At 41.0% G+C, this 26,568-nt stretch overlaps 1 protein-coding gene across 1 annotated transcript in view; it reads left to right on the top strand.

The window, feature by feature from the left end:
* Nucleotides 1-20,829, top strand: part of LOC124555704 (intracellular coagulation inhibitor 3-like) — a 209,248-nt gene extending 188,419 nt beyond the window's left edge. Inside the window, exon 7 of the mRNA XM_047129709.1 lies at nucleotides 20,416-20,829. Coding sequence (XP_046985665.1) covers nucleotides 20,416-20,546 — 131 coding nt within the window. The 3' untranslated portion in view covers nucleotides 20,547-20,829. The remainder of the gene's footprint in view (nucleotides 1-20,415) is intronic.
* Nucleotides 20,830-26,568: the final 5,739 nt, after the last annotated feature.

Raw genomic sequence — 26,568 nt, 5'->3', positions numbered from 1 at the left:
CAGTGTTAGGTGGGTGATGGAGCCCCTTAGGGAAATAGTGGGAAGGTCAGGGAAGAAGGGCAGTGTTCACTCTGTCTGCTTGCCGGGGGGAGGGGGTTCATCCGAGATGTGGAGGAGGCCCCTGCTGGTGGTGATAGAGATCACTGGGTGCACCTGACTGCAAATTGTTGCTCATGTCGGCACCAATGACTCCTGCCGTCTGGGTTCAGAGGTCATCCTCAGTTCATACAGGTGGTTGGCGAAGTTCAAGGCAGAAAACCTCACTCGTGGGGTGGAATCTGAGCTAACAATTTGTAGTATTGTTCCCAGAACCCATCGCAGTCCTCCGGTTTGGAGCCGAGTGGAAGGCTTAAACCAGAGGCTCGGACGATTCTGTGGAGATCTGGGGGTGCAAATTTCTCGACCTCCGCTATCTGGTCGAGAAATGTAGGGTCCACTGAATACAGTCAGGCGTGCACTACACACAGGAAGCGGCTACAAGGGTAGCGAAGTATGTGTGGATTGGACATGTGGGTTTTTTAGGTTAGAGAATTCCCTCCCTAGGCTCGACAAGAAGCCTCCCGAGACGTGACAAGGTGGTAGTAGTAGGCAAAACGCAACAGGGAATAACAATATTAATGTGGTAATAGTAAACTGCAGGAGCGTCTATAGAAAGTTCTCAGAACTGCTCTCATTAATAAACATAAATAAAATGCCCACATAGTGCTAGGGACGGAAAGTTGGCTGAAACTAGGTGTAAACACTAATGAAATTCTAAACTCAGATTGGAATGTATACCGCAGAGACAGGCTGGACAGTGAAGGGGAAGGCATGTTTATAGCGATAAAAAGTGCAATAGTATCGAAGGAAATTGACGGAGATCCGAAATGTGAAATAATTTGGGTGAAGGTCGCGGTTAAAGAAGGGTCAAACATGGTAATTGGATGTCTCTATTTGCCCCCTGGCTCAGCAGCTGTTGTGGCTGAGCACCTGAAGGATAATTTGGAAAATATTTAGAGTAGATTTCCTGACCATGTTATAGTTCTGGGTGGAGATTTTAATTTACCAGATATAGACTGGGAGACTCAAACGTTTATAATGGGTGGCAGGGACAAAGAATCCAGTGAAATTTTTTTAAGTGCATTATATGAAAACTACCTTGAGCAGTTAAACAGAGAACAGACTCGTGGTGATAACATATTAGACCTTCTGGTGACAAACAGACCTGAACTATTTGCAAAAGTTAATGCAGAACAGGGAATCAGCGATCATAAAGCAGTTACTTCATCGATGATTTCAGCCGTAAATAGAAATATTAAAAAAGGTAGGAAGATTTTTCTGTTTAGCAAAAGTGACAAAAAGCAGATTTCAGAGTACCTGATGGCTCAACACACAAGTTTTGTCTCAAGTACAGATAGTGTTGAGGATCAGTGGACAAGTTCAAAACCATCGTACAATATGCGTTAGATGAGTATGTGCCAAGCAAGATCGTAAGAGATGGGATAGAGCCACCGTGGTACAACAACAGAGTTAGAAAACTGCTGCAGAAGCAAAGGGAACTTCACAGCAAACATAAACATAGCCAACACCTTGCAGACAAACAAAAATTACACGAAGCGAAATGTAATGTGAGGATGGCCATGTGAGAGGCGTTCCATGAATTTGAAAGTAAAGTTCTATGTACTGACTTGGCAGAAAATCCTAAGAAATTTTGGTCTTATGTCAAAGTGGTAGGTGGATCAAAACAAAATGTCCAGACACTCTGTGACCAAAATGGTACTGAAACAGACGATGACAAACTAAAGGCCGAAATACTAAATGTCTTTTTCCAAAGCTGTTTCACAGAGGAAGACTGCACTGTAGTTCCTTCTCTAGATTGTTGCACAGATGACAAAATGGTACATATTGAAATAGACAGAGGGATAGAGAAACAATTAAAATTGCTCAAAAGAGGAAAGGCCGCTGGACCTGATGGGATACCAGTTCGATTTTACACAGAGTATGCGAAAGAACTTGCCCCCCTTCTTGCAGCGGTGTACCATGGGTCTCTAGAAGAGCGTAGCGTTTCAAAGGATTGGAAAAGGGCACAGGTCATCCCCGTTTTCAAGAAGGGACGTCGAACAGATGTGCAGAACTATAGACCTATATCTCTAACGTCGATCAGTTGTAGAGTTTTGGAACACGTATTATGTTTGAGTATAATGACTTTTCTGGAGACTAGAAATCTACTCTGTAGGAATCGGCATGGGTTTCGAAAAAGAAGATTGTGTGAAACCCGGCTCACGCTATTCGTCCACGAGACTCACAGGGCCATAGACACGGGTTCCCAGGTACATGCCGTGTTTCTTGACTTCCGCAAGCCATTTGATACAGTTCCCCACAGTCATTCAATGAACAAAGTAAGAGTGTGATGACTATCATGCCAGTTGTGTGATTGGATAGAAGAGTTCCTAGATAACAGAATGAAGCATGTCATTCTCAATGGCGAGAAGTCTTCCGAAGTAAGAGTGATTTCAGGTGTGCCCCAGGGGAGTGTCATAATATGACCTTGTGGATAACATCGGAAGTTCACTGAGGCTTTTTGCGGATGATACTGTAGTATATCGAGAGGTTGTAACAATGGGAAATTACACTGAAATGCAGGAGGATCTGCAACGAATTGACACATGGTGCAGGGAATGGAAATTGAATCTGAATGTAGACAAATGTAATGTGCTGCAAATACGTAGAAAGAAAGATCCTTTATCATTTAGCTACAATATAGCAGGTCAGCAACTGGAAGCAGGGAGTACGCATTAGGAGTGATTTAAAATGGAATGACCATATAAAATTAATCGTCAGTAAAGCAGATGCCAGACTGAGATTCAATGGAAGAATCCTACGGAAATGCAATCCAAAAACAAAGGAAGTACGTTAAAGTACACTTGTTTGCCCACTGCTTGAATACTGCTCACCGGTGTGGGAACTGTACACGATAGGGTTGATAGAAGAGATAGAGAAGATACAAAGGAGAGCAGTGCACTTCATTACAGGATCATTAAATAAGTGCGAAAGCATTACGGAGATGATAGATAAACTCCAGTGGAAAACTCTGTATGAGAGACACTCAGTAGCTTGGTATGAGCTTTTAAGTTTCGAGAACATACCTTCACTAAGGAGTCAAGCAGTATATTGCTCCCTCCTACGTATATCTCGCAAAGAGACCATGAGGATAAATAAAATCAGAGAGATTAGAGCCCACACAGAGGCATACCGACAATCTTTCTTTCCACAAACAATACGAGTCTGGAATAGAAGGGAGAACCAATAGAGGTACTCTAAGAAGGGAACCTCCCCATCGCACCCTCCTCAGATTTAGTTATAAGTTGGCACAATGGATAGGCCTTGAAAAACTGAACACAGATCAATCGAGAAAACAGGAGGTAGTTGTGTGGAACCATAAAAAAAAAATTAGTAAAATATACAGACTGAGTAGTCCATGTGCAAGACATGCAACATCAAGGAACATTCGAGCTCAGAAGTGCCGTGGCTAGCGTGAGTAGCTGCGGAACGAGAGGTCCTTGGTTCAAGTCTTCCCTCAACTGAAAATTTTACTTTCTTTATTTTCGCAAAGTTATGATCCGTCCGTTCGTTCATTGACGTCTCTGTTCACTGCAATAAGTTTAGTGTCTGTGTTTTGCGGCTGCACCGCAAAACCGTGCAATTAGTAGACGAAAGGACGTGCCTCTCCAATGGGAACCGAAAACATTTGATCGCAAGGTCATAGGTCAACTGATTCCTCCACGGGAAAACACGTCTGATATATTCTATATGACACTGGTGACGGCATGTGCGTCACATGACAGGAATATGTTGTCGACCCACCTAACTTGTACACTTAGCGAATGGGTAAAAAGATTCTTCTACCTTGCCCGATTTAGGTTTTCTTGTGGATGTGATAATCACTCCCAAAAAAGTGATGAAAACATAAGAGTTTCTCACATAAACTAAAAATAAAGAATTAAACCTTTCACTCGAGGGAAGACTTGAACCTAGGACCTCTCGTTCCGTAGCTGCTCTCGCTAACCACGAGACCACGCCGCTCCTTGACTCCCAGTGTCCTTGACGTTACCTATCTTCGCATGGACTACTCAGTTTGTATATTTTGCTTATTTTTTTTCATAGTTTCACACAACTTCTTCCTGTTTTCTTGATTGATCTGTGTTCAATTTTTCAAGGCCTATCCACTGTGCCAACTTATAACTAAATCTGAGGGGGGTGCGATGGGGAGGTTCCCTTGTAAGTACCCTCTGCCACACACCGTCAGGTGGCTTGTGGAGTATGGATGTAGATGTAGACAACATATTACTTACCCCTACATACATCTTGCATTGCATAGTGAACATGAGGAGAAAATTTGAGAAATTAGAGGCAATACAGACGCGAATCGACAATCATTCTTCCTGTGTACTGTTCGTGAGTGGAACAGGGTTGGAAGGATCAAATAGTAGTACCAATAGTACCCTCAAACACACACCATTAACTGGCTTCTGGAGTATGATGTAGATGTAGAAGTAGGGGTCAAAATAATGCAGTACGTATTTTTTGTTTGTGCCCAGTTTCACTTTTAAGCTGTAATAAACGGCCTGAAAGGTAATTTGACATATTAAGTTTGGAGGGAATACTTTGAAATCATGCTATATAAAAAAATCTTTTTCGTATATAACTTGATACATAATTAATGTCCTTGAAACGTGTATAATTGAATATTGTAATAATCTGAAATTTTGCATAATACCCCACCACCATTAATTAATTTTGCAAAATGAAAACTTTTGTTACAACATAAATTAAAGCCACTTTCAAGCTCCATACACCCGTGTGTAATAAAGCTGGATCTTTAAATACCATTTTTGGGAAGTAAGCTTTACACAATGTGCTGTATTTTCAGCATAACTAATTATAATGCCTAAGCATTTATTGTTAGCCATTTACTTTAGTTATATTTGCTTCATGTTTGAAGTTGTTATTTTACACTCATTTTTTTACATAAATGTATTTTGTTAATTGAAGATAGTAAATACTCATTATTATGATAAATTATTGCAATACTGATAATGTGTAAATAATTGTCTAAAACGTTTTCTTATGCCATGCACATAAATTGAATGGAAATTCTTCACAGAATATACGTGACTGAGAGGAATACAAAACAAAATTCAGCAGGATGTTAAACTGTTGCGAGTGACCCTCTAAATTTCCTAATTTGTATCAGGCATATTTCAGTACATTGGAAAGCCTTTGCAAAGGGAATTAATTATGTACTAGTAACTGCAGCTTGATTACATTGTTTCTCAAGTGGAGACCGACATCATAATCATTCAACAGAAATAAATCATGAAAATTTTTCCATGAAGTTTTTCCAACATCAAAAGCCATGTGCATCTCAGTCGTACCTATGCCATATGGGTTCACCATACGAAGAAGTGCCTCATCCTTAGGTACAACGCTCTATAGGGTTCTTTCACACTGATGGCCCCAAGAATCTGACTGTAATAAGTAACTTTTCTCCCTCACTGGGAAAGAAAACATCTTTCAAATCTCTCTTGACCTGGTCACATGTTTGTTTACCAGAGTTCGATCCTGTCACAAGACCATTTGAGGCTTCAAAAAAAGATTCTCTTATTCTTGTCCCAACCTCACCATTAGTTTCTTCTAAAACTATGAAAAAGCGGTTAGTCGGTATGAAAAAGTATATTGACCATCATACCTAAGGACAAGGAACTTGTTCGTCTTGCTATCTTAAAGGGCTTGATGGGATAGGTACAGTCGTGAGATTTGTACCGTTCAATGTTGGAAGAACTTTGTAAGAAGTTTTTCAGATGTACAAGGCTTGACTGATTAGTAATGCCTCCATCCTCGTAACTCTTAAACAGTTAGCAGCATTGGTATGCAGTAGGTACTGGCTTGTTCTGTAGTCTCTTCTATACAGCTCCAGATGGCGGGAAGACTTAGCGCTAAACGGTTGTGTTGTTACAGTGTAGAGTATGGACCCCTGCGCAGACGGTTGGTCAATGCGATTTAAACAATGTGCGGTCATTGAATTCTTGACAACAGAAGGTGTTACCCCAAAGGAGACTCATCAGAGAATGAAAGCAGTTTATGGTGATTGTATTGATGTGAGTGCTGTGCGTTGTTGGGCGAGTAAGTTCAAAGAGGTTGAGGTGGGAACAGCTGACCTGCATGACAAACGAGTTGGATGTCTTGTGACAGCAACCACTGAATTTCACAAGCAAAAGGGTGACAGATTGATTCTGGACGATCGTCGTATCACTTGGAGAAAAATTGCAAGCACAATTGGCATTTCACAATAACGTGTGGGTCACGTTATTGGTTTGCTTGGCTATCAGAAGATATGTGCACGATGGGTACCCCGGATGCTGACTCCTGAAATGAAAGCACACTATACGGCATCCTCCATACAGTCCAGATTTAGCACTGTCTGACTTCCATCTGTTCCCTGTAATGAAAAACAATCTGCGGGGACATTATTATGCTTCTGATGAAGATGTTGAGAGAACTGTGAGACTGTGGTTGTGGAAATAGCGTCGACTTCTTCCGTGACGGCTTCAGAAAATTTGTTCATCGTTGGCAGAAATGTATCCAATTGGCTGTTGATTGTGTGGAAAAGTGAATATTGGTGATTAAATATTACAATCTAAGAATTATTTCTGTGTTCAATTTATTAAAACATTCCCATCCAAAACCAATTAACAAAGGTGGAGGCATTACTTTTCATTCAACCCTCGTAGTTCTGTTAAATGGTTGTCAGTCTACATTTTAGAAACAATTTAATCAAGCTGCCGTCACTAGTACATAACAGTTCTCTTTGCCAAGGTTTTCCAATGTACTGAAATATGTCCTATACAAAACACAGGATATTTAGAGGGTCACCAGCGACAATTTGAAATCCTACTGAATTTTGTTTCATATTGTGTTCTCTGTCGTGTGTCATATGTGAAGAAACTTCATTCCTTTTACGTGTGTCGTGTAAGAAAATGTTATGTTTTAAGCATTTATTTACAGATTATCATTATTGTAGTGATTTTGTATCATAATGAGTTACTTACATAAAATGAATACAAGTAAAATAACTAGACTAATAAGGAATGTTTAAATACTTCAATTAGGTATACTGGAAAGACTGTGACAGCACATTGTGTATAGCTTATATTCCGAAAATGCTATTTCAGAAACTAGCTTTATTACACATCAATGTATAGAGCTTGAAAGCTTCTTTAATTTAGGTTGTTACAACAGTTTTCATTTTTCAAGATTAATTGATGATGGTGGGGCATTTTACAAAATTTAAAATTATTCCAAAACTTGATTATCCAGTGTTTGAGAATGTTTATTACATATCAACTTTTACAGAGAAACACTTTTTAGATACCACCGTTTCGAAGATATTCCCTCCAAGCCTAATATGCCAAATTACCTTTCGTGCTGTGTTTTACCTCTTAAAAGTGAAACTGGGCACAAAAAAGTGTTGTTACTCCCCCCATACAACTGCCGAGATTCGTGAAGATCATTTATTGACACTTGTGAATGTTCCCTTGTGAGTTTAGCGGCACCCTGGCTGAAATGATGTGCTCTGTTGTGAGTGACATAAGACAGGTGTGTGTGGTGAATAACTGCACACAGTTGTTTCAATTTTGAGATGCCAATGCATCAGTCTTCCAGTTTGTTGGTAACTGCTAATTCATGAGAAGAGTAGTTTTACTGCTATTTCAAGACATACACAGTAACCTGTCGGTTGAGATTTGAAGATGGTAACCTCGATGACCGAAGCCAGTTATCTAGAATAAAGCTTATTATTAGTGATCGTGGCAAAGGAGTTTATCTTCACTAATGCATTAATTTGAATTGCTACTTGCTTCTCAAAATGAGCAAACCGAAACTGTACTTGAAAGTCACATGATAGTTTTTCCTACTCCTTTGAATTAAGCTATATTTTTCTACATGTAGATCCAGCTGCCATTCATCACACCAAATAGGAATTCTGTGTAAGTCATCCTGTATCCTTCTACAGTCACTCAATGACAATACTTTCGCATATACTACAATGTCATCAGCAAACAGTCACAGATGTTTACATTGTTTGTCAGATAATTTATACACAGAGAGAACGAGTGGTCCAACCACACCAACTTCCTGCACTCCTGATGGTACCCTTGTCTCAGATGAACACTCACAATTGATGATAACATACTGGATACATCTACATTCATGACTACTCTGCCGGGTGGGGCAGCCACGTGGTCTTGAGGCGCCTTGCCCCCCCCCCCCCCCTTCCCCTTTTGGAGATTTGAGTTCTCCCTTGGGCATGGATGTGTGTGTGTTGTCCTTAGCATAAGTTAGTTTAAGTACTGTGTAAGCCTAGGGACAGATGACCTCAGCAGTTTGGTCCATAGGAACTTACCACCATGACTACTTTGCTGTTCACAATTACGTGCCTCGCAAAGGGTTCATCAAACCACCTTCAGACTACAGTGGAACAGCATTTGACAAGCTCCTCGCATAACAAGCAAAACAAATTGTAAAAAACATTATTCGCTTAACAAGTGATCTTTCACATAACACGCGACAATGCTTTAGTGTGACCCCCCCCCCCCCTCCCCCCGTTTGTGCGCAGTGGCGGAAATGTTCAACATTATGAACACCTGTCATTGTCGGCAGTTGTATATGAAAAATGTCTGTAGTGTGTACTGCAATCTGTGTGTAGTGTTCTTTCTGACACCATCTTAGTACAGCTTGTGATCATACATTTTTCTAAACTTGAGTTCACGCAGTGTTTTTTTGCGCACAAGTTTTAATAACCTTTGTAGAAATGTTCCCTAAGATAAATATACAAGAAGATGACCACAAGAGAAAGAAAATGACCTTAAAAATGAAACATAAAATCATTGAAAAACACAAAATTGGTGTGAGCATTGCTGATTTAGCACACATACAATCAGTCTACATTGACTATTTGCACTGTCCTCAAGAACAGGGACAAGATTAAGGAGATAGGTGCTTCAAAGGGAGTGACAAGAGTAAACAATGGTTTTGTATTCTGGATGATGTCGAAAGGTTGCTCCTTATATGAATAAATGAAAAACTATTGCAAGGCAACACTATTAACTAGAACGTCATTTGTGAGAAGTTGAGAATGATTTTTGCCGACTGCGTTAAGAAGGTGCCAAGATCATCAGTGGCCAAAGAAATGTTTGTGGGAACCTGTGGGTGGTACAAGAAGTTTAAGAGAAGAACTGGCATCCGCAGCAGTGTGAGGCATGACAAAGCAGCTAGATCTGCTGCAACAAGTTTTTAATTGTGATGAGATGGGTCTATTCTGGAAAAAGATACCAAAGTGTACCTTGTAACAGCAGAGGAGAATGAATTGCTAGGTCACAAGTCAATGAAAGACTGTCTCACACTGCTATTTTGTGCCAGTGCAAGCAGTGGTTTGAAAATTAAACCGCTGCTTCTTCACCATTCAGAAACTCCACGAGTCTTCAAGAAGTGTAAAGTCCAGAAGAGCAGGTTCAATGTGATATGGAGGTCCAACAACAAGGCTCGGTTGACACATGATTTTTTTCATTGGATCGATGAAGTGTTTGGTACTTTGGTGAAAAAATATTTGCTTGAGATGAATCTGCCACTCCATGTCTTGCTTATTATGACAATCCTCCTGTGCGTTCTCCAGGTCTCCAACACCACACCCTTGAAGAATTTCAATTCATCAAGATGCAATTTCTGCCTCCCAACACCACTCCATTACTTCAGCTTATGGACCAGCATAATATTTCTAACTTTAAGAAACGCTACACTAAAATACTCTTTAAGCGTTGCTTTGAGTTGACTGAAGTTACCAATCTCACTCTGAGTGTCTTGAAAATACCACTTTAACATCTTTGCCAGCATGAAGATGATCAAAAAGGCTTGGGAAGGGGTTACCAAGAGAACTCTGACTTCTGCATGGAAGCAGCTGTGGCTGGAGTGCATTGTCAAATGTGACTCTGAGGCATTTGAGTCAGTATCTGTGGAGCCCATAGTCAACAGGATTGTGTCTTTGGCCAAGAGCATGACATCGATGAGCTTGTGGAAGATCACAGCCCAAAAATGACCACCAAAGAGCTTAAGGAGTTGCACTGTGTTTAACAGCAGGAAGTTGTGAAGAACAGTTAATCAGGAGGAGGAGGAGGAGGAGGCGGCAGCAGTAACAGCAAAGCAGCAATCTTCTGGCACAATAAGACAAATGCTGAAAGCATGGGAATTGGTTGCATTGTACATTGAGAAATCTTCACCCCAATAAAGCAGTGGCTATGCGTAGTACAAATTTATTTGATGATAATGCTGTGTCGCATTTTCACCAAGTGTTGAAGCATCAGGATAAATAAATGAATATAGACAGCTTCCTAATAAAAAGAATTAGTTATGTATCATGAATAGTAAAGCACATAATATTGTATGTATAATTTTCTGTGTATAAATGACATGAATAAGACAAAACCTTCAGTACTTCTTCTGCAAGGAATGCATTGTCATATTTTGCATTAATTTTTATGGGATAAATTGTTTTACCTAACAAGTGTTTCACACTAAGAGTAAAATTCTGGAATGAATTGTGTTCACTATGTGAGGTTCCACTGTATTTGTCTTTAGTTCTGCTCTTAAGAAGCATCAGGGAAGAAGAAACACTGGTGCACATACAGATCTTCTGCATACATACTTTTTATGTTAATTACAGAATGCACGTAGAGCCACCTCAGTTGCATATTTGTGCAACCGAGGTGACTCTACATACATTCTGTAATTAAGTTAATGCACGGTTGCTGGACTTCAACCAATAACAATGTTTAAAATTTCAATTCTTTTTATAGTTTACTATTCCAATACGCAAACTATGACTCCTCTTTATTCTAGTATAAAGATAACTTCTCCCTTTGAAGGAGGGTGCCAACAGAATGTTTTTGCTTTCGGTAGAGAAAGTTGTAGAGTGAAATTTTGTGAATGGGTGTGCCTGCATATTGTGTTTCGATGTTATCTGTCAATCCATTCAGATATGGATCCCATATTGAGCGGCAGTACTCCAGCAGAGAACGGCCAAGTGTAGCGATGGCCTTTAGCAGGTCCCTTGCATCTTCTAAGTGGTCTGCCAATAAAACAGTCTTTGGTTCACTTTCCCATAACATTACCTATGTGATGGTTCCATTTGAAGTTATTAGTAATTGTAATCACTAAGTATTTAGTTGAGTTTGCAGCCTGTAGATTTGTGTGAAATACCTTTTAGCTGAAATTTAATGGATTCTTTTTAATACACTACTGGCCATCAAAATTGCTACACCACAAAGGTGATGTGCTACAGACGCGAAATTTAACCAACAGGAAGAAGATGCTATGATATGCAAATGATTAGCTTTTCTGAGCATTCACACAAGGTTGGCGCCAGTGGCGACACCTACAACGTGCTGACATGAGGAAAGTTTCCAACCGATTTCTCATACACAGACAGTAGTTGACCGGCGTTGCCTGGTGAAACGTTGTTGTGCTGCCTCGTGTAAGGAGGAGAAATGCTTACCATCACGTTTCCGACTTTGATAAAAGTTGGATTGTAGCCTATCGCGATTGCGGTTTACCGTATCGCGGCATTGCTGCTCGCGTTGGTCTTGATCCAATGACTGTTAGCAGAATATGGAATCGGTGGGTTCAGGAGGGTAATACGGAACGCCGTGCTTGATCCCAACGGCCTCGTATCACTAGCAGAGATGACAGGCATCTCATTCGCATGGCTGTAACGCATCGTGCAGCCACATCTTGATCCATGAGTCAACAGATGGGGACGTTTGCAAGACAACAACCATCTGCATGAACAGTTTGGCGATGTTTGCAGCAGCATGGACTGTGAGCTCGGAGACCATGGCTGCGGTTACCCTTGACGCTGCGTCACAGACAGGAGCACCTGCAAAGGTGTACTCAACGACGAACCTGGGTGCACGAGTGGCAAAATGTCATTTTTTTCAGATGAATCTAGGTTCTGTTTACAGCATCATGATGGTTGCATCCGTGTTTGGCGACATCGCTGTGAACGCACATTGGAAGCGCGTATTCGTCATCGCCATACTGGCGTACCATCTGGCATGATGGTATGGGATGCCATTGGTTACGCGTCTCGGTCACCTCATGTTCGCATGGACGGCACTTTGAACAGTGGACGTTACATTTCAGATGTGTTACGACCCGTGGCTCTACCTTTCATTCGATGCCTGCAAAACCCTACATTTTAGCAGGATAATGCACGACCGCATGTTGCAGGTCTTGTACCGGCCTTTCTGGATACAGAAAATGTTTGACTGCTGGCCTGGCCAGCACATTCTCCAGATCCTTTCACCAATTGAAAATATCTGGTCAATGGTGGCCAAGCAACTGGCTCGTCACAATACGCCAGTCACTACTCTTGATGAACTGTGGTATCGTGTTGAAGCTGCATGGGCAATTGTACCTGTACACGCCACCCAGGCTCTGTTTGACTCAATGCCCAGGCGTATCAAGGCCATTATTACGGCCAGAGGTGGTTGTTCTGGGTACTGATTTCTCAGGATCTATGCACCCAAATTGCGTGAAAATGTAATCACATGTCAGTTCTAGTATAATATATTTGTCCAATGAATACCTGTTTATCATCTGCATTTCTTCTTGGTGTAGCAATTTTAATGGCCAGTAGTGTACTTATGCAGATAACCTGACACTTTTATTTAGAGTCAGTTGCCACTTTTCACATCATATAGATGTCTTCTCAAAGTAATTTTGCAATTGGATTTGATCTTCTAATGATGTTATTAGATGGTGAATGAGAGCGTAATCTACAAGCTGTCTAAGAGAACTGCTCAGATTGTCTCCTGAATCACTTATATAGATTATTAAGAGCAGAGGACCTTTAACACTCCTTTGGGGAGTCCTAGATACCACTTTCGTTTTACTGGATGACTTCCCATCAGTTACTGACAAGGGAACCTCCCCATCACGGCCCCCTCAGATTTATTTATAAGATGGCACAGTGGATAGGCCTTGAAAAACTGAACACAGATCAGTCGAGAAAACAGGAAGAAGTTGTGTGGAACTATGAAAAAAATAAGCAAAATATACAAACGGAGTAGTTGATGCGCAAGATAGGCAACATCAAGGACAGTGTGAGCTCGGGAGCGCTGTGGTCCCGTGGTTAGCGTGAGCAACTGCGAAACGAGAGATCATTGGTTCAAGTCTTCCCTCGAGTGAAAAGTTTACTTTCTTTATTTTCGTAAAGTTATGATCTGTCCGTACGTTCATTGACGTCTCTGTTCACTGTAATAAGTGTAGTGTCTGTTTTGCGGCCGCACCGCAAAACCGTGCGATTAGTAGACGAAAGGACGTGCCTCTCTAATGGGAACCGAAAACATTTGATCGGAAGGTCATAGGTCAACTGATTCCTCCACAGGAAAACACATCTGATATATTCTATATGACACTGGTGATGGCATGTGCATCACATGACAGGAATACATCTCACGCATTTAATGCACTCTCGTCCAAAGTAGCGCACAGTCAACTGCCAGCCAGGGAGCCTCGTTAGCAGGAATACTCTCTCTTCCGTGCACTGTAGTCAACTGACGTCGTGTGTTTCGATGTTTGTTTAGTTGTAGCATCCCCATACTACAGCGCAGTTACCTCGCATCCGACAGACAGACGGACGGACAGATAATAATTGTCTGAAAATAAAAAATTAAACTTTCCACTCGAGGGAAGACTTGAACCAAGGACCTCTCTTTCCGCAGCTGCTCACGCTAACTACGGGACCACAGCGCTCCTGAGCTCACACTATCCTTGATGTTGCCTATCTTGCGCATGGACTACTCAGTTTGTATATTTTGCTTATTTTTTTCATAGTTCCACACAACTTCTTCGTGTTTTCTCGATTGATCCGCGTTCAGTTTTTCAAGGCCTATCCACTGTGCCAACTTATAACTACTTATAACTAAACCTGAGGGGGGGGGGGGGGGGGGTGCAATGGGGAGGCTCCCTTGTAAGAACTGTGACCTTTCTGACAGGAAATCATACATCCAGTTGCACAACTGAGGTGATACTCTACAGGCATGCAATTTAATTAGGAGTTATTTGTGGGGAATGGTGTAAAAAGCATTCTGGAAACTAGAAATATGGGATCTGGTTTTGCCCTTAGTCTGTGGTTCACAAGATATTACAAGAGAGCAGGTCAGGCTGTTTCCAACGAGCTATGCTTTCTGAATCTGTGCTGATAATCTTTTCAGGCTCAAGGAAATCTATCATATTTGAACTTGGAATATGTTAAAGGATACTGCAGCATACCGGCATAAAGGATGTAGGTCTGTAATTTTGTGGGCCCATTCTTACATGTAGAAGTCATCTGCGCTTTTTCGAGTTGCTTTGGACTTTGGGCTGGGTGGGTTTTTCTATAGGCGCTGTGGCCAAGGCATCCATTTCATTTGCAGCAGACAAGGACATTGAGCAAAGGCAATGCATTGTCTTTTTCTACCTCCATGGTGAACTGGATGTTATTGTTAATGCTGTTGATGTGCTCCATGAACTAGACAAGTTTGTCACGTCCTTGCGGCTAAATGACAAGCGTGTCATTAAAGTATTACAAAAAACAGCCAGGCTTTAATGGTGCAGTGTGTAAGGCAATATCCGTAGAATTCTTCATGAAGAAGTTTTACAACAGCTGGAGCTAAAGGGCCACCCATTGCAATGCTGTCCATCTGATCATAATACTGGCTTTTGTACAGAAAATAAACAATGTAAGAGTGTACCGAAATAGTTCTTATTGTCAGGTTCTTGGAACACATCGACAGCATTAACAGTAACTTCCAGTTCACCACGGAGGTAGAAAAAGACAATACATTGCCCTTCCTCAATGTCATCTGTTGTAAATGAAATGAATGCCTTGGCCACAGCAACTATAGAAAACCCTTCCACACCAATCTGTAATTGCGCATCATCAGCCATCTTCACCAAGCACAGAATCACAATCTTTTACAAATGTACAGAACTCTGATGTTCAATTCGGGACTCCAGTAACATCTGTTAAGAATTTCTTATCATGAATAATGTGACGGATGACATGGAAAACTTTCAATGTATGAATGAATATGACTAAACTGTACCTTCTGGAGCTTTATGATGACCTCTTAAATCATTATCAGGATCCTATCCTTTTTTTATTTTTTGTGTAATTGACTCATCCTGCCATCAGAAATTTGTGAAGTTCTCAGAAAATACTTTTCACAGACTTTTAACTGATCAATTCTGAACATGTAAATAGTATTTGTCAGTAGAAGCCTTTGAAAGTCAAGGTCCCATTCATCGTCATTTTGCTGCAGGAGATTCTGTTTTGGTTAGAGCACATAGGTAGACATACTGAAAGGCAAAAGATCCCCATCTCCAAAAACTATCAAAAAGTCTTTTCCTTTCTTCTTCAGTTAATTTCGAAGCGAATTGTAGTCTACAGTGGCAGTCATCATTACAAAATATTTTGACAGGCACTGTCTTATCTTTTCTGGTGGCATATTCTTGACCTCAGTTCCTTTTGAGTTTCATCTGTTGTATCTTCTGTCATTTTCTTCTACGAGTTTGCTGTTCCTCTTTTTCTTCATTAGACTCACTTTCGGATGGTTACTATTCTGAAGCAGAATCCAAAATTTCCCCTTCTTCGTTCACGATTTCTCTAAGCCTTTCTGCATTATTCATATTACCATAAACATAATCTCATACGAACATCAGTAACACCTGCCAAATAATCAAGCAGATGATGATGATGATGATGATGATGATGATGATGATGGTAATTTTGTTTCATGGCATTGTGATGCAAGTTGGACTTCCTTCACTGTGCCATAACATGTATCATACGAACCGTTTCACAGTACAACTTGTGGTGCCATCTGTGATGCTACTGTTCATACAAAGACATACATCACCATGCCATCCAAAAAACTGAAGTTTTCTCTACATAACATAGTAATTGTTTTCATCAAAATCTGACTTACACTGTTATGCTATAAAGCTCTTCAAATGGTGCGGGAAGAGGCTGTAAGCAGTTATTGATGATTTGGGTAAATGGTTTTTCACTGGACGGTACACGTTTTTCTTCAAACAAATGGTACCCAGTGGTTAGAACATTCTCCGTATTTGGAAAGACAAAATAATTTTAGAGGTGGGTGTTCTGCATTATGAAAGTGTGTTAGGATTCAGTTGGAACAAAGCGGCAGATGAAGGGAAATAAATTTCTTACTAAAATAATGAAGGAAACATTTATAATTTAGGAGTAAAGGAGATGACTCATAGAATCATTGACAGGTGCACAAAAAAAGAATGGCAGCTTTGCTAGATTTTGGAAGAAATCTTATGATGAGCTAGCTCTCTCCTTCTATCTCCACCCCACCCGCCACCCCACCCCCAAATCCCATGTCCACATACATTGTGCCGGAAGGATGCACAATACCAGAATTGCAGTTCAGCAGGTGAGCTGGGGTAGGGGTTGCGATATGTAGGGCAGGTAGAGGGAGAAAGGAGTGGGAAGCCTGTTTTAAATGTTCTAACGGAAAGCAACTTTCAAAGAGCGTGAGAAAAGTCTTGAGAAAAGCATTATATTTATCGTTTACTGTGTCAGCGCTATAAACATCTTGCCACTCTTGTTCCTTTATAAGGTTTACAAAGGTCTCTACAGCAACTGGATCAGCTTTCCTGAACAGCTGATGACTATATTTAACATGTGTTCCAGCACAAAAATCTTTTAAAGTTAAAATTTGTGCATCATGATCTGAAAGGCCATTCACCTTTTTGCTAACAGAATGCCCTTCTAGTAATGAGGAATGAACAAAAATGTTGTCTATAGTTGTTCTACTGTTCCCTTGCACTCTCGTTGGAAAGAATACGGTTTGCATAAGATTATATGAATTAAAGAGGTCTACCAGCATCCTCTTCCTTGCACAATCACTTATACAATTAATATTGAAGTCACCACATATAACTAACTTTTTGTATTTCCTATAAAGTGAACCAAGAACCACCTCTAGCCTTAACAAAAATGTTGTGAAGTCGGAGTCTGGGGATCTAGCATAAACAGGCAGCCTGGGTGGCTGACTAGAGGGATAAGAATATCTTGTAGAACAAAGTGGCAATTATATCAAAACGTTAGAAACAGTCAAAATCTAAATGCAGCAGCCCATTACAGACAGTATTGTAAGGCGCTTAAAAATGTTATTAGGAAGGCAAAAAGTATGTGGTATGCAGATAGAATAGCTAAGTCTCAGGATAAAATTAAAACCATATGGTCGGTCGTAAAGGAAGTTGCTGGTCTGCAGAGACAGGTCGAGGATATAGAATCAGTGCGTAGTGGGAATGTCCGTGTTACTGATAAGTCACATATATGTACAGTACTTAATAATCACTTTCTGAATATAGCAGGTGAACTAAATAGAAACCTAGTCCCAACAGGGAATCATATAGCGCTCTTAGAAAAAAGTGTTCCGAGACTGTTATCTGAAATGCTCCTCCATGATACTGACAAGAGGGAGATTGAGTTAATAATTAAATCACTAAAGACCAAGAACTCTCATGGATATGATGGGGTATCTAGCAGAATACTGAAGTATTGTTCTATGTATGTTAGCCCAGTTCTCAGCCATATCTGTCACTTTTCCTTTAGGAGTGGTCGGTTTCCTGATCGATTAAAGTACTCGGTAGTAAATCCACTTTATAAAAAGGGAGACATTGATAATGTTGACAATTTTAGACCTATTTCTATGCCATCGGCGTTTGCTAAAGTTATCGAGAAGGTTGTATATACAAGGTTACTGGAGCATTTAAATTCACATAATTTGCTGTCAAATGTTCAGTTTGGTTTTAGAAATGGCTTAACAACTGAAAATGCTATATTCTCTTTTCTCTGTGAGGTTTTGGACAGATTAAATAAAAGGTTGCGAACGCTAGGTGTTTTCTTTGATTTAACGAATGCTTTTGACTGTGTTGACCACAAAATATTACTGCAGAAGTTGGACCATTATGGAGTAAGGGGAGTAGCTTACAATTGGTTCGCCTCTTACTTTAAGAACAGAAAGCAGAGAGTAATTCTCCGCAATATTGAGAGTGGTAGTGATGTTCAGTCCCAATGGGGCACTGTTAAGTGGGGCGTTCCCCAAGGGTCGGTGCTGGGGCCACTGCTGTTTCGTATTTATATAAATGATATGCCTTCTAGTATTACAGGTGATTCAAAAATATTTCTGTTTGCTGATGACACCAGCTTGATAGTGAAGGATCTTGTGTGTAATATTGAAACAGTAACAAATAATGTAGTTCATGAAATAAGTTCGCGGCTTGTGGAAAATAATTTGATGCTACATCACAGTAATACTCGGTTTTTACAGTTTCTAACTCACATTTCAACAAGAACCGATATTTTGATCAGACAGAATGGGCATATTATAAGCGAGACGGAACAGTTCAAGTTCCTAGGCGTTCGGATAGATAGTAAGCTGTTGTGGAAAGCCCATGTCAAGGATCTGGGCACCAGAGACAGTAGGATGTGGCACATGAGGAAGATAGTGTGGAGGCATGGGTTGGGAGGGGGTGATGGAACTAAGAAAAGGTGAACAGTTGGTTAGAGGGTGTGCGAAAAGTGGATTTTATTGGAGATTGAGGCCAGGAAGGTTATGGGTGCATGTATTTGTGCTCTAGCTTCTCAAAGGATTTCTTCCAAAAGCTACCATTATTTACCATTAGAACAGTATCTGAAATAAGTGACACTTCAACACAAAAAGTAGTCTACTTCGCATATTTTCATACGCTTATGTCGTATGGTATTATTTTTTGGGGTAATTCTTCTGATTCAAAAAGGGTATTTTTGGCTCAAAAACGGGCTGTTCGAGATATATGTGGTGTAAGTTCGAGAACGTCTTGTCGACCCCTATTCAAAAATCTGGGAATTCTGACATTGCCCTCACAGTATAGTATATTTTCTTTAATGTCGTTTGTTGTTAGCAATATTAGCCTATTCCCAAGAGTTAGCAGCTTTCACTCAGTTAATACTAGGCAGAAATGAAATCTGCATGTAGAATGCACTTCCTTGACTCTTGTGCAGAAAGGAGTGCAGTATTCTGCTGCATCCATTTTCAATAAGCTACCACAAGAACTCAAAAATCTTAGCAGTAGCCCAAATACTTTTACGTCTAAACTGAAGAGTTTCCTCATGGCTCACTCCTTCTATTCTGTCGAGGAGCTCCTGGAAGAGCTAAAAAATTAAGCAAATTCCAGTGTTACATTGTCGATTTTCTTCATTTAAACTTACGACTTGTCACCTGAATATGTTTTTTTATATTTCATTTTATCTGTTTCTAATATCGTGTTATAATTTCATGTATTGACTCGTTCCATGACCATGGAGACTTCTCCTTAATTTGGTCCCACGGAACAATAAATAAATAAATAAAAAAGCAGGAGGGGGGTTTGGAGATGGGTAGCTAGTGGTTCGAGGGAAGACAGTAGTTATACAGGATAGGAATGTAGGAGGGACGACTGGCAGGTACACAGGCAAGACTTGCAATAGGTGGGCACCAGAGACAGTAGGATGTGGCACATGAGGAAGATAGTGTGGAGGCATGGGTTGGGAGGGGGTGATGGAACTGAGAAAAGGTGAACAGTTGGTTAGAGGGTGTGCGAAAAGTGGGTTTTATTGGAGATTGAGGCCAGGAAGGTTATGGGTGCATGTATTTGTACTCTAGCTTCTCAAAGGATTTCTTCCAAAAGCTAGTAAACTTTTCATTCTTTTTTTGTGTGCCTATTGATGACAATGCATTTGCTATTCTCCTCTACTCCTAAATTATTTTCATTCTGCCACCATTTTCCTTCCTATGTTTAAAGGAGACATTTGAATTTATGCTATCCTTAAGAGGTATCGACCTCTTAACTATCCATATTTAAACATAAATGAATTCAGCGGAACAAAGTGAACAAATAGTTACTAAAGAAGAACGTCACTTGCTGTTGTTAACGTTCAGCCAAACAGTTGAACAGTGTAAACTGTAGAGGTGATTTTAATAAAAAGCAACTCAGTAAGTGACAGTACTATTATCAACACAAGTAACACTGGCGTGAGTGTAATAGTTGCTCTATTCATCATGCAAAATATCATCTTCTGTTCATAAGATTGGTTGTATTGAATACCTGTACTGTTGCTTCTTCCCATATGTGGCTAGTAGTCCCTTTAATGTACTACTTGCAGATCGCTCATTACAAAAGATGAACTATATCACAGCTACATTTTATTTTCGTGAATGTAAATGGACTGATCATTTTCATTTTTAAAATTAATGTACTATACTGATAAATGAAAATTTATTTCAGGGACTAAGAGGCCGAAGAGAGAGGTGACCCGGTTTTTTGTGGACCAGCCTTTCCTCTTCTTCTTGCTGCATCGTGACACACAGCTCGTATTGTTAGCTGGGAAGGTGCAAAATCCTACTCAAGTACCATGATGTGTGCCTCTCAATGGCAACCAGTTGTGAACATTTGCTACTCATGTCTTATGTACTGATTCATCTCAATGTAATTAAACATCACATCCATAAATAAGTAAAACATATTTGTGTTTAGTTGTGACTGGTTTTGTGTGCTGAGTTATGTATTCTTTGATTAGAATCTAGAGAGTATTGTGCCAGGTTGGTGGTGTGCATCGCAGAAACTACGCATACACCTTCATTGTACTTGGAGCTCAGATATTTTACATAAAATAAATGCCGCTATAGGCAAAAACTGAAATCTGTTTCTTTGTTATTGGTAATAGTCCATGGCACTGCATAAAGCTTAATCATGTGAACAAATTGTCAATGTGATGATGATCAAATCATTTCTTCCCTTTTTTGTGGGTAAAAAGACTAGTTTTCAACCAAAGGTTTTTTGTACAGTGAAGAAGAAGTAGTAGTACTGTACAGTGTGTGTATAACAAATGATTCCTTATTTTGTTAAATGATGTAATTTGATGTAGAATTTAAATTTTTTATGGTGGAAGTCGCTGTACTGATGTGAAGAAAAAAAGCCTGAAAAGGGAAAACATAGGTAGAGGAATGTTACAAAATTGGATCAGGACATCTAATTATGTCTTTTTTTTTTTTTGTTGGCAATGCCCTAAAATATTTTTCAAACTGTTTTATGAAAGTATTAAGTACGCTAAGCAGTCAGTAAGGTAAAGATTTGCTAATCTGAGGAACTGCAAAGCTCTGAATGCTTCAGGTTCTCGAATAACATCACTGTTCATAGTAGTGAGTGAAATGGCTTTGTGGTTGAAAATGTGAACTCATGTTCAAGAGAAGTGGATTTCAGTTCCTTGTCAAGCAATCCTGATTTAAGTTTTCCATTGCTTCCTTAAGTCACTTCACACACATGCTGTGCCGGTTCCTTTATTGTTAACTCCAACAAAATTAAATATTCATTAATGATCAGGATGTGTTATCTTTGAAACATTTGATGTCTACTGGATGTTGACATACAGGGTGGTTCAGGAGGAATGTCACATAATTTGTGTGGTGATTCTGGATGTAAAAATAAATGGAAAAAGTCTGATTTTAGATTGTTACAGAACTGGAGCGGGTTGAAGCATACCCAGTGTACAAATGTGGGTTGGAGCAGTGAGCAGATGTGAGGCCATGTGCGTGTTGTGTTTGAGTGTTGCCCATTTGTGCCCATGAATACCAACAAGCTGTATAAGTTCACCCATGCAGAATATGCAGACATGTTGTTTGTGTAGGAGAATTGTAATTGCAGTGCAGCTGTGACAGAATACCAGGGACATGTTCCTGAGGGACAAACCCCTGTGCCAGGGTATCTCTCAGGGTTTTTGAGACATTACACGAATCTGGAACACTACACAGTGTACACGTAACATCAAAATGTGAGGCGATCCAGTCAGTTGAGGAAAGGGAAGATATTATTGCAATGGTACAATGGCATCCCACCAATAGTACATGCCATGTTAACTGTCAGCTCAGTATTCCTCTAACACAATTGTAGTGTACATTACATTTTGAGGGCTTGTACCCATTCCACGTGCAGCCCGTGCAACATCTGCATCCAGATGACTCGGGAAGCAAACAAAAATTTTATGAATGGTTGGCTGAACACAAAGATGTCGTGCAATACACTTTATTTACAGATGAGACTACATTTACATCCAGTGGTATCTTGAACACCCACAATTATCATACATGGGCAATGGAAAACCCACATGACACCAGGCAAACAAGATTCCAATTTAGGTTCTCAGTGAAAGTCTGATATGGTAGATTGATGACCTGGTGACCAGGGCCTGTGTTCCTGCCAAATCATATGACAGCTGTAGAATACACACATTCCATGATAGAAGACCTGCCTGCACTTGGAAGACGTGACATTAGAGCAATGACGACATCGTACATGCAACGTGATGGATCACTGATTCACTGTACCAGACAAGTATCCCAGAATCTGAATAACACATTTCCACAGTGGATTGGCTGTGATGCCCTTCCAAATCTCCTGATGTAACCCCAGTAGACTTCTGTTTATGTGGGTGGTTAAAGGGAGACGTGTATTTTGTGATGTTAGATACACATGAAGAACTTGTTGCTCGCATCACCAATGCTGCTACCCACATTAAAGTATGCTGAGATGATGATCTATGTGCAGCACAGCACACACTCCAGTGAATTGACAAGTGCATTGAGGTGGGTGGGGGGGACTTCTTGAACACCTCTTATATGATGAATCGGTCATCTGTCCACCCATTATACTGTCTAACATTGTGTTCACGGCCCGCACCAGTTCCGTTATAATCGAAAATTTGACACATGTTCGTAGCAATTTTTAGGTTTATTTTCACTTGTCGAATCACCTCACAAGTTACGTTATATTTCTTCTGAATCTCCTAAAAACTTTAAATACCAGTAGAGAAAACTTTATTAGCTACACTCACATGAAAATGCTGAAGTCTTGTAACTGCAGGAAATACTCCAAATCGTGCTATGCTAAGTTTTGTCATAAAACATTGCATCATTAACAACAAGAAAGTTCTTAGTGCACAACCTGTTTGGAGGCTAATTGCCTGAGAGAAAGTAACTGTAAGTATATAGGAAAACATGGAACTAGCTTTTTGCCTGCAGCTTTGTCCACGTACACATGTACTATATGCCTAAATCTCTGTTTAACACCGTATGACTTGAGTGGATGGTATTTAGCTGTGTGGCCTGATCTTTTGTGCTGAAATATGTTGACATATTATTGGCTTGCTGCAGTGCTCATTCTCACATCTGGGTGGACACACTGAACCACACGAATAAGACAGTTTGCACTTAATACTTTTAAAGTATTCCAAGTCGGCTAAATGCAGGAAAGACATACCAATAGATTATTTTTGAACATTTTTACATACCATCCCTTCCTCATCTTCATCACCTTCCTTAGGAGTAGTTGGGTACCCTACTCCCAGACTACTTTTATATGAAAAATGTCACGTGTGTCCCAAAGTATGTTTAAATTGCTCCAGGTGCTGCTGAGTTTTTTGGTCACCCTATTTCACCCCTGGATCCAACTATGCATGTGATGTATCTTACTGTCAGTCATGACATGCACCCCGTCCCCAACACACATAGTCGTGCCAGTTGCCTACATCAAAATAATCAGGAAAAATTTAAATCTCTGCCCTGATCTATCTTCCCCTTCCATTTCTCTCTCCGCCAGCCACCTGCTTTGTTGCACTATTCCTGTATTCCAACTGTTTCCTCACTAACTGTCGTGCTGCCGCCTACATCCTCACAACCTGCTCATATTCCACCTGCCTCCCCACACCCTCTTTCACTAGCACATCACACCCTCTCGCTTTCCCTCTTCCACTTGCTTCATCACACCCTCTTTGTTTTCCACCTGCCCACTACCCCTTTGCAACTTAAAACTGCCTGCTATACCCCTCCCCCCCCCCCCCCCTCTCTCTCTCTCTCTCTCTCTCTCTCTCTCTCTCTCTCTCTCTCTCTCTCTCTCTGTGTGTGTGTGTGTGTGTGTGTGTGTGTGTGTGTGTGTGTGTGTGTGTGTGTGTGTGCGCGCGTCCGTGTCCCTTCCCCTCTCCTTCTTCAGACAAGAAAACACACACATCCATACAAGCAAGCACAGTTCAGGCACACATGACCACCATCAGCTGCAAACTGTATTGGAATGCAGCTGTCAGGTTCAGTGTAAGCAGTAGTCTTCAGCTGGACAGGGAAGGAGGAAGGATAGCAGGGTACAGATGGGTGGAGAGAAGAGCATAATTGCTCAGAGCATTCAGGGACTAAATACAAGCACGAGAAGTCTGACAAGCAGGGTGTAAGGAAGTGGTGGGATGAGGGGATTGTGAGCAGAAAAGGAGAGGAACAGGAAAGGGGAAAACAGGTGGGTGCATTGGCATAGTTGGCAGTGGTTGTTCATCCTGGTGGGGAGCTGGTTGGTCATAATATCAATATAAAAAACTGTGCACTGACTGCAGTGTAGCTGGTATATGTATGACATGGCTGCCTTCACAGATGGCCCGGCCTCTGATAGGATAGGATAAGACAGTGACAGAACTGGAATACAAATACTGTGGCAGTCTGGTCCCTTTAATCCCACAAACCAACCAACCAAATACTGTGTGGTTGGACTGGGCAGGTCTTGCACCTGTGTCTGCCACAGTGGTATCCCTGTGGCAAGGGATTGGAATTAGGATTTGGAGTGGCATCGGGATGGACTAGGATATTGTGGAGGTTGGGTGTGCCCACTTTAGGAGAGGCAGGAAGGATCTTGGGTAGGATGTCTGTCATATCAGGGCATGATTATAGGTAATCAAAGCCTTGACAAAGGATGGGGTTCAGTTATTACAGTCCAGGATGTTATCAAGTGATGAATGGGGCACCCCTTTGTAGCTAGTTCTTGGGGGTGGTGGAGGATTGTGGGGAAATGGCATGGGAGATCTGTTTGCAGACTAGGTCTGTGGGATAGTGCTTGTCTGTGTAGGCCTTGGTGAGACCTTCAGCATCCAAGGCAAGGGAATTCTTTTCATTGCAGATATGCCATCCCTGGGATGCCAGTCTGTGGGAGGAACTTTTTGATGTGGAAGTGATGGCAGCTGTTGAAATGCAGATGCTGTTGATGGTTGGTGTGTTTTATGTGGACAGAGGTATTGGTGGAGCCATCAGTGAGGAGGTGGTAAATGTCTAGGAAGGTGGCATGCCAGTTTGAGGAGGACCAAGTGGAGCAGATGGGAGAGAAGATAGTGAGGTTGTGAAGGAATGAGGAAAGGGTGTCTTGGCCCTGAGTCCAAATCATGAAGATACAGTCAGTGAACCTGACCAGACCAGTGGGTTACGGTTTTGGGAGGCTGTGAAGGTTTCCTCTACATGGCTGATAAACAGGTTGGCAGAGGAGGGTGCCATATGGGTGCCCATGGGAGCATGTAGAAGGCAGGTGTGCAGGGTGTCAAATAGGTGAGTTGTGAAATGGGTACAGGGAACAGGTTCTGCGAAAGGCCCAAGGCTTTAAGCAGGGCTTAGAGGTTATTTTAGACTAATGGGCTGGAACCACTGTGGCAAAGTTTATAGATGGAACAATCAGCTAATTGGCAGTGGCCTTCTGCCAGGTAGTCTCTGTGATTCCTAATGGCAGTGGTGGAATTTTGTCTGCAGGTGGGATGTTTGGGCCAGGGTCTGTTTTGACACTGTGTGTGGATGTCCTTTCCTCAGCTGGAAGGTGGTTATTCTTAGGAAGTGACCTGGGCAAGGATAATGAGGCCAAGTTGGATGTAAGGAGTTCCTGGATGGTGACATGGAGGGTTTGGGTGGGAAGGGGAGAGGGTGATGGTTGGATGGTGGTATGAACTGGGAGAGGCCGGGTTTAGTGTTGAGATTATGTTGGCTGTGGTTGGGGGGCTGGTGGCAAATAAGTGTTTCCATTGCAGGAATTGGGAGAAGGAGAGTAGGTCTTTGACAAGTCCACCATGGATAAATTTTGTATTAGTAGTGAGTATGCTACAAGTGAAGTTAGCTTGGTTTCATCCTGCAGAAGGTTAACTTAAAAATGCGCAAACATTTCAGTAGAAGTAGAAAAGTTTCTTTAAAGCAAACATCTCAGATTAAAGTTCAAAAATTTAATTACTTTGACATTTCCTTCAGGAACATTGAATTATATTTGCTTCTTCAGAGCTGACAACCAGTCTTTGCATTTTTAGTTCGATTTTCAGGCGGTTTGTCACAGAAAGTGACAATTGCTCTTGTTAGGCATCACTGAGGCTATTTGCTGTTGTGGAAGGTGATTGCAATTGTGACACACTGAGGCAGTATGTTATTTCATGTGACAATTGGAACAGAGGCAGTATGTAATTTCATGTGACAATTGGAACAGTGATCTTTTGCAGATCAAACTGTCAGATCACCTCTGCATTTTGGTGTCAGAGTTCGATAGCATAAAGTACCTTAAGAAATTCAGAAAACATATTAGGAATATAGGTCAAAAGTTCACTAA

This window comes from Schistocerca americana, chromosome X, assembly GCF_021461395.2.
Source record: "Schistocerca americana isolate TAMUIC-IGC-003095 chromosome X, iqSchAmer2.1, whole genome shotgun sequence".
Taxonomy (NCBI): Eukaryota; Metazoa; Arthropoda; class Insecta; order Orthoptera; family Acrididae; genus Schistocerca; species Schistocerca americana.
This window is presented reverse-complemented; position numbering and strand designations above follow the sequence as displayed.